The sequence below is a fragment of the Seriola lalandi genome, unplaced genomic scaffold (assembly GCF_002814215.2).
Source record: "Seriola lalandi dorsalis isolate HSWRI2012SDOR001 ecotype SW California unplaced genomic scaffold, Sedor1 jcf7180002054945, whole genome shotgun sequence".
NCBI classification, from domain to species: Eukaryota; Metazoa; Chordata; class Actinopteri; order Carangiformes; family Carangidae; genus Seriola; species Seriola lalandi.
Window position 1 is genome coordinate 1,536,303 of NW_019525496.1, and position 9,500 is coordinate 1,545,802.

General features: G+C 40.6%; 2 protein-coding genes across 2 annotated transcripts; both read right to left on the minus strand.

The window, feature by feature from the left end:
• Positions 1–318: 318 nt before the first annotated feature.
• gatd3l (glutamine amidotransferase class 1 domain containing 3, like) lies at positions 319–5,765 on the minus strand. Its single transcript, XM_023393945.2, has 7 exons — positions 5,577–5,765; positions 5,427–5,479; positions 5,235–5,348; positions 4,968–5,099; positions 4,743–4,835; positions 697–862; positions 319–570 (listed from the first exon to the last, which is right to left on the minus strand). Exons 1-7 carry the CDS (start codon positions 5,691–5,693, stop codon positions 436–438), a joined length of 810 nt encoding a protein of 269 aa, XP_023249713.1. The 5' UTR covers positions 5,694–5,765; the 3' UTR covers positions 319–435.
• Positions 5,766–6,462: 697 nt separating this feature from the next.
• Positions 6,463–9,117, minus strand: tmem127 (transmembrane protein 127). The gene is made up of 3 exons (XM_023394074.2): positions 8,330–9,117; positions 8,072–8,236; positions 6,463–7,973 (listed from the first exon to the last, which is right to left on the minus strand). Exons 1-3 carry the CDS (start codon positions 8,571–8,573, stop codon positions 7,663–7,665), a joined length of 720 nt encoding a protein of 239 aa, XP_023249842.1. The 5' UTR covers positions 8,574–9,117; the 3' UTR covers positions 6,463–7,662.
• Positions 9,118–9,500: the final 383 nt, after the last annotated feature.

Consider the following 9,500-nt stretch of genomic DNA (forward strand, 5'->3'; position numbering starts at 1 on the left):
TAAAACTGACAAAAGATTAGAAGCAATTGTCATTAAAGTACTGACCCTATCGTTTACAAGGTCAGCCTTCAGCTTTGATCACGTTGACTGTTACACAGATGTGTCACTGTGAGGACAATGAACTCCTCCCTGCCTGTCATGATTAAGAAATTATGTCTCCAGTTCCAAACATGGGTCAAAGTGAATAGATAATGACCCATAAGTGCAGATCTGCTCTCTGTCGATGTTACCTGGACTCATACATGTGGCTCACCTACTATACATGTGGCGTGTTTATCCATATAACCCAATACCATCAATTACACACAACAAGCCAACTGCTCTTTAACTAAAGCATTTATATTGTTTCAGGTAAGAATTCATCACAATACAGACATGTATGTTGTTTATCAACACCAACTTCCTATATTGCTTTTTCTGGCTCATTGTCTCAGCTCACTTGGTTGACATACGCATGACATGTTTGACCATATTTCCAATACCATCAAAAATATAGTGATAGTGATACTCTGTTTCCCACATGAAGGTGGGGGTGCTGACCACTTTGTTCTTCTCATCCACATAGGCTTCGTGCAAGAAAAGGTTAAGGTCAAAGCAGGAGGTAATACGGAAGAAAAATAACGACAACATGAACTCAAATAAATGTAGATTTTGTTAACCAATGCACATGTTAAATAGAGATTTTTGAAAGGATATATATGGCTCGCGGACATTGTGGCGTGCGCCCATGCTCTTTATGGCCTGCACTATGGTTGTATGAGGCCAGTTCCCCCAGCGAGTGTTGTCGTCCCGCTCATAGCCCATGGTCACCTCGATGCCGGGCAGCACACGGCAGGCCAGCATAGGAGCCATGCTGGCCAGTCTGAAAACAGGAGCAGACAAGTGTTGTGAGGTTTTTAGTAAGTCAAGATTAAGACTGATCAGGGTGTGAGAGTAATTGCCTTAACAGTATCAAACAGGAGGGGGTAGAAGCCTGAGAAAGAAAAGCTCTCCCAGTACAGAGCCCTGGGAAAGCAGTGTGAAGCTCAGTGCAAACTACTATTACTGTATGAGACAAGAATACAGACTGTCAGCTGTTTATCATCACCATTTGCCAATAAATAAAACCAAGGGAGAACGAAAACACACTAGTTTGTGCAGTTTTAGTGGGATTAGCAGCATTAAACTGAATTTTCAGTGTAGTTTAAGTCAGTAGTTGTCCTTGCTACCTGACATGACTTCTGTTTCAATGACAAAGGAACCTGGAGTTGATGCCAACAGGAACTTAATTAACTTTAATCCCTTTTCCACATTTTAAACAGCAGTCTTAGACCACATCTGATGTAACAGCATGTTATTTAAAGCCCCCGTGCACACACCCACAGTATGGTCCACCCACACAGGAGTTCTCCCTTCCTGGACATGACTGGACCTTCTCTCAGACCTGTGTGGGTGTGTGCTCATATCACTATCACGCTCCAGTTATTTTCATTGGATACTTGACAGTAAAAACAAACCGGAAACACAGAAATAGAATGAGAGGGGAGGGGCAAGCGGCAAAGATATGTAGTTTGGTGACCTCAGATCATTGTCAGCGTCGCTCCTCCCCCAGCATGAACCTTAGCGCAGATGTAATCAGCCGAAGTGGAAACACCTGTGTGGGTGTACTGTGCCTTTAAAGAAATATAGGTGCTATTTATGCTTATACTTATTTATTGGAGACTTCAGCAGTACAGTCCAGTCACATCTTGTTAGTGGGGCAAATTGACAATTGTGCATTTTATGACTAAAGCATAAACGTTTCAGCATATAATCTACATATTCCAAGGTTTTATTTCAGACAGGGAGATAATTTGTATCTAACCTCTGGTGACGCTGAGAGGTCATTGACCTCAGCATTGCATTTCTCCAGTTTTTGCCCCATTTCTCCATTATAATCATCTTTACCAAAATTGCATGAACATGCGTATTTGCTGCTATGGCCATGTGACATAATTTTGCTTAGAGCACCAATTTTGCAGGGGGACTGCAGAGCCCACCATTTCCAGGTGTTAAGGTAGCTATAGCTTGTTAAAAGTTGTAAGTTGTTGTATGGAATCACATGACTAGCTGGTACATTAGTGAACACTCTAAGCTAGCATGCTAGTTTGGTCTGGACTACATTCATTGCTCCAGGGGTTTCTGCCCTGTCCTGGGGGTCATATCTGAAATGCCTCCATGTCTGAAAATAAACGTAATGGTTAAGTGGAGAAAGTTTCATGCTTTAGTCATAAAATGCACAATACCTTTCATATACACGCTTATCTGCTGCTCTATGTAGTCTACCTAAGGGAATGGTGTACATTTTGCTGGGCAGTTGAAATAGCTGTTTAAATTTACACCTTTTTCATTGCAGGAAAAACACAGGTGTTACTAATAACATTAAAAATGGCTCTGTTTTGTTCAAGTGTACCAGGACCATGAGACTAGTGCATTTAAAAGCTGAGTCGTCAAGCTTATAAAATGTTTGTATATGGAATTAACCGAGACTTTCAAGGCAATGTAAAACCACAGCTCACTGCAGTAATGCCTTGTGATCTAACAGGATTGCTTCATTGAAGCTCTGGAAGTATAGCACATTTACTCCATGCTTGTTTTCAAATAAATTGTAAAAAAAAACAAAAAAAAACAGTTCTTAGGTAAGGGTGTAACCAAATGATTCACATCTTGTCTTTTATTCTCCTAAATCAAACAGTAGTGAAACACTGATGAAATCTGAGGACACACATGAGCAGAGGAACAGTTTGCATTGTGGCGGGGGCTGCAGAGGGGCTGTCTTAAGGTTTGCCACCAAGGGCTAAATTACTGCTTTGAGAGATGATGTGGTTCTAAATTTATACACTGCTTGTTTTGTCGACAGATCACTTTAACAAGACAGCAATTACAGCTCTGACAAAACAGAACAATGGAACTGGGTGTATCTGAAAGCAGTGCGGCATCTGTCTGCTGCAGCAACATGTGAAACCCAGTGATAATTCTGACTCCTACATTGCACAGCAACGTCCATTTTGCACATGTTTGATAATTGTCATTGCTCTTAATCATTTTTACATTGTATTTTCATTTTTGGTCAAATGATCTTTATTTTCTTAAACTGTTTACAGGGATAAATGGCAATAGGAGAGGATTACACTAGCTGACTCTAAGTCAAATAAACCTCTGTTGTCATGGTGAAAGCTGCTTCATCCTCTTCTTGCTCCTCCTCAACTTCCAACTCCACTCTTTAATTCCTGTAATCATGCATCTCCTGTCATCTCAGTTTAAATTCTACATCTGGCCACCAGGTGTCCTCTCTCCTGACCCTGTCACCTGTCTGCACAGCTGCACCTCATCACCCCATCAGTCCCCCTGTGCCAGTGTGGCAGCCTAAAGGATCAGTCAGATCACATACTATATGTTGCCTTCATTCTGTCCTGCCTGCTTTAACCCTGTGGATTAGTTTGCCTGATCTCGCTGCTTTCTTGTCGCGCCACTACCTGAACTGTCCTCTTCAGAGGGTAAAGAATGATTTCACTGCACCTGCTCTTCCCGCTGTGTCTGCTCTGATCGCTGACAGATGATACTAGTACGCATGAAGAATGATAGAAAGAGTGGAAAAAGAGAGTGATATTTGGCTGTTACAGTGACAAACCTGGACATAATATCAGACATGTTCCACAAATATGGAGAGTAAAGGCTGTTTAGTTTTTCTCTTCCATTAACGTGTCTCACTTATGATTTTTCAGTAAATAGGCCACAGATAGTTAGTTAATGCATCGAGTAGCTGTATGACCACAACATACAGACATAGTATGGCCACAGTATGCTTTTAAAAAATCAGAGTGAGCTATTTCTGATCTGCAGAGCATTTTTAAGAAATATAAATGTTAAAAACTCTAATGACTTCTGTTGACAGTGTATGCAACGGTCTGCTGAGGTTTAAATTCACGTCATTTTTTACACACTTTCTGAAACCAAAGTCTTTCAAGTTCAGTTATTTAATGCAGATTTTTTTTAAATCACATTTCTATATTTTAGATAGATATTTTTGTGAATATATAGTTTTACTATCATGAAACACAAATGCAAATGCACATGTGTAAGCAAAACGGCATTGAGTTGCTTCACACCTTTGTTTATGCCATAGGTGTTTGAATAATCATTTTTAGTGGTGGTATATGTGGTAAAAGTAAAATTTAGTGTCTAGGAAACACCATACTGACCATGTGAAACCAAATAAAATTCAGATGATATCACAGTTTAAATTCTAATGCAATGGTAATAAGAGTTTCTTTTATCTATATTTATATTAATTATATTTTTTATATTTACAGCCTATTTACATTCTGCAAAATGTAAATATTGATTGATTGTTCTTTTTTTTCCCATCCATAAAAGCTAAGTATTCAATCTGTATTCTCACTTTTTCCTTTCTACAACTGCTCCAATGTCCCAATTCAATTATAGGGATTGTTTAAATCTGGTGTTTATCTAGTCTAATGTGATCTAATTTAATCTGATTTAAAGTATGGTACCAGTCAATGACAGTCTGCAATTTTGCCTCATGTTCAGATTTAAAATGTTAATTTTAAGTGACTGCGTTGCCCAAAATTTGTTATGTTGTTTATGTTTAAAAATAAAAGAATGCTCCCCTGCTATTTGAATCTACTCATCACACATAAATAGTGATTTACAGTATTGCTCCCTCAGCACTGATAGATTAAGAGTGACTAGGTGATACATACCCAATAGGCTTGCGTGAACGGTGGAAGTCTTTAAGCACCCTTTCCACATCATTATGCAGTTTGCAGTCTTTGCCATCCTTCACAAAAGAGGATCTAAAGAGTTGAGAGTTATATTCGACTATTAGTACTCCATCTTCACCATGCCTGCTTGTATTCTATCTCATTTTACTCTATTTTACACTCCATATCCTCACAGCGATTACTTCGCATCTAATTCATCCTCACAGATTCTTGGTGATGCCGTGGCCTCCAGGAAAGATGACAGCATCAAAGCTGTTGACATCCAGCTTGGCCAGGTCCTGCATTTGCATCATTCCCTGACCATGACTGAAACGAGCTGACTCCGTCATCATGTTCCTGTGTAATGGCCAGAAATAATCATAAATACTACCTTGTGAAATTAGTCAATTCAGATGTAGTAACATACAAAGTCACATAAGTCACTGGACCCTTCTGGGACCCAGATCCATCAGTGTTTCCTAACAAGCCTACCGGTTCTCGCCAGAGCCAGGTTGCTTTCTCATGTGGTCCATCACATGCATCTGCTGTTGATTTGGAGAAAACATCTGGAAGCGAGCACCATTACGGCTGAGGTGGTACATGGTGCTGAAGACAAGAGATGTGAGTTACCATCTCTGCATGGCGATATGTTAATGCAATATTCCTGTCCTGACTCATACTCACTAGACTCCCTCATGGACATCAGTCCCATCCCACCAGCCACATCCTGAGAAAACCTGGAACACATTGTGATTCACGAATCACAATAATGCCCAGACTAGAATTTTGCCTACCTTTTTGTTGCCTGATGTTTTGTTGATTTCTTTCACTTACCACTGCAACATTGGTATTTCCCCAATTGCCATAGTCACCGTGGTGAACAAAGCAGGCAGGCTGGCGAGACAGAACAGCCAGTGTTTGTTTGGACAGCAAAGTCCTGGTTGCCAGCATGGTTTAGATTAAGTCTCACTGTGTTAGGAGGAAAATATGACTCAACAGTTTGCCACCGAGCCCGTAAAGACTTTAGATGGTTGTAGTATTTATTCTGCTGTGGCTGTCTGTATATATACCACTAGAGTGTGGCCAAGTGACGTTTCCCTGTAAGCTCTATTTTCTCAGAAGCCTTGACTGGCCTATTCACCTCATGAAAACCCTTCCCTATTAATACCTTGTTTATTCATCTGATTAACTTAAGTTATTTGGCCACATAATGGCACTTTAGCTTTGGAGAGTAAGATAAACATGTAGTGCTTTTACCCATGAAATATCTTGACCCATTTAGACTTCAACTCTTGACGTAGTATCTGAGTGGAGAAAGCTGCAGAAACAATGCAAAAAAAAAAAAAAAAAGTCTTTAAAACTATAGTTTTACATGTCAGGGCAGTTTGCTAATAATCATAATAATATTGATGACTTTCCCACAACACTCTGCATCTGTGTGCAGTTATTGAAAATGCTTCTAACAATACAGTATATACAATGCCTTTATACAGTACAAGGCATACTGTATGCCCTTTAAAGTCTATTAGGTTGTAAGGCTCTTACTCACTGTAATGCCAAGTTGCGTCTACAACGTCTAGACGGTAAACCCAGAAATACCTCGGTCAGACGGGAATGTCAAAGTCAATATTCCATTAAATCCAAACCACAGCTCCAACCTACAGGCTGCACTTGGTGGAAGATTCAGTGTCGAGTTACAGATGACAAACGTGAGGCAAAATATGGCATTTACTTTATTATGACCACTTTTTTTTTTTTATGTATAAACAATCAATATTTACACACTGGTGATGAAAGTATAGCAACGGTTTTGAGGAACAAAATGCAGAAAATGGTGTGAACAGAACAATATACAACCAACTAGGATCACCACATCAATCACAATTTTAAGCCTCAACTGGCAACTTACGTGGGATGTTCACACGATTCTGCCAAGAGGTTTAAAATTTGCACACAAAAGACCTCATGCACAGCAAACACATGAAACTGTCACATATGGCAATCACAAAACACAAATAAGGTTTCTTTTTGAAATTAAATCCAGGAAACATGACATGACCGACTTACGTGGTGAAATTTCTGTTACTAATTGTAACCCTTCTTGTGAAACATACAAAAATGTTTCTCCATTTCTCCATGGCTGCTAGCTCTAAAAACATACAACACATGCCATGATCCTTTTAAAAAAAAAAAAAAAAAACACCACAAAGACCTGTCTCACATTTTTTTGACAATTTCCTAGTATTATTTCAAGTACAGATGTGAATAAATAAGACTAAACCAGTGACAGATGTCTACAAAGCAAAAGGAAGGAAATAGGACACGGCACATATAACTAAATAATAAATAAGGTCCATTTGATATTTCATATAAAAGAAAACGTCTAAAACAATCTTCTCAGTGTATTTCTGCATTTTTGATGTATCAGTAAAATAAAATCATACACATGGCAAGCATATCAAAAATTAAATCAAAACGATGCTTAACAAAGCCCCATCCACGTCCAACGAAGAGCAACACAACCGCTGACAATCTGCCGACAGCTCAGCTTCATTAAATGGCATTGATCAGACTGTGGCTGTTTCATCAATTACTTGTGATGAGCCATGTTGAGCACTCCTTGCTGTTGAGTTTGTTTTACATGTAAGGACCAAATCCTAAAAGCCATTTACATGCAAATTACGAACAACTTCAGTGGCGAAAGAAAGAATCATCCCCTAAATTTCTGCCACCACTAATGAAAGCTTTCATGCACCCAAGCACTGTCAGTCAAGGAGTCTGTGCACTAACTGTGCACACACTGTGTTCATTACAGAGAGTATTTGCAAAGATATCCATTTGATAAAGAGTGGGATTTGCTCATCAAGCCAATAGCCGTGCTGAGAGAGAAGCGTGTGTTAGCAGGGCCAGTCTGGCGGCATTAGGGCGTGTATGCAGGCGGTGGCTGAAACTGATTGGCAATGTCATAATCAGCAGGAAAAGTTTCACTGCTGTCCTCCATCTCCGAGAGCAGCTCTAAAGCCTGCTCCTCCTCCTCGGTGGGGTAGTGGCGCAGGAGATTTGCGGCTGTCGCAAGGATAGAGGCTCCACCTGCCCCGGCCACCAGGTAAAAGCTGATGGCGAAAGTGACGTATATCAGAGAGCCGTGGTACTTTTTATGTTGCTGTTGTAGTGATAAGATGAGCTCCGAGGCCCAGTAGCAGAAGCCTATCACTGTGGCACACTGCAACACTGATGAGAGACAGAGAAACAAACATTAAGTAGTCACAAATGACAAATTGTCTTTTCTTAAAGAACCTGAAAACAACTGTAGTATGACAGATTAATACCTGTGAGAATATGTGCAAATGCATATCTGCGTGTGATCTTTAGTGCTGGGTGTTTGGGTCCAAACACATCCAAGAGGAAAGCAGTCAGGCTGCACAGGATGCCCAGGAAGCAGAAGGCAGCGATCACCCTCAGCAGCAAGATGGTCTGCGGGTTCACACAGTAATCTGGAGGACACAGAGACATCACAAGGCATTACAAGTGAGCTATACCAGATTCATCTCTGCTGTTGGTTTTAACAAGCATGTGCTGGTCCTCACCATCGAGAAGCTTGGGGTCAATGTACCCCAAGACATCTGCCACCCCCAGCTCTTGTCTAGGACAGGTGCCTCCATGAACCCGGAGCCAGGCCGGTTCTGCCAGAGCGGTGCACAGCGCTGTGATGGACAGAGCTCCGGGAAGAGCCGAGACCAGGCTCCGCTCCGGCTGCTTGGGCAGGGAGGTGCCTCCTCTCCTCCTCCGGCCTCCAGGAACAGTAGAACCCGGTGGGGCGTACATGGTCATCCAATCTCCTTATTGTGTGTTTGGTGCTGTTGTCCCCTTACTGTCGGTAATGTGACTGCACTAAACGCTCCGATGGTAACGTTGAGGTCAGTCGACTGACTAACCACAATACAACCAGTTAGCCCGCAGAGCTAACGTTACCAGGGCGATCAACGAATGACAGCAGTCCGGTCGCTTTGTTCACTGTGATATATTATGTTTCTAAACGATGTGTAACCTTACAACTACGTCCTTGATAAAAACAGGTTAAGTATCTGACTGACGGAAACACAATAGACAGATGGCCTTCAGGCCTGTTAGCTCTGTTGTTGGGATCTGAGGGTAGCTCACGGCTAACGCCAAATGTCACCGATTGTCATACAAAAATAAACTTAATAGAGACAAATTAAATAAACTACAACATACTAACTACTTTACTACCTACGCTGATGAAAAACGACCATCGATTTGGTACAGAAAAACAAAGAGAAAACAAAACAAAAGCAGCTTACGCTGGCTTCCTGTAAAATATCGACTTCCTTGTTCACACCATTCTTCTTCGTGGCTTCAATACACTGCAACCCAAACGAGAGTAGCGATCAGTGCTCCCACCTACTGGTGACTGGAGCAGTAAACATGATTCTCTGCTTTACATTGTTAACGCCATTATTTTTTTATTGCAATATATATTATTTTTATTTTATGAGCCACTTAAAACATGAAGTTGGAAGGTACCTGGTGTGTAAAGCCGTAAATAGCTACATTAAGTCAAAGACAAAGAACAAGCTACAAAGTCATATATTATATAGAGGCACGATAAGTCATTATGCAGGCTCAAATTATGATAAATAAATCAATAAATTCAATAAGAATTGCCTTTAAGACAATAACTAAATATTCTGTGGCGACTCAGCTAATCAGTAATAACTGATTTTTAAATGTTTAATT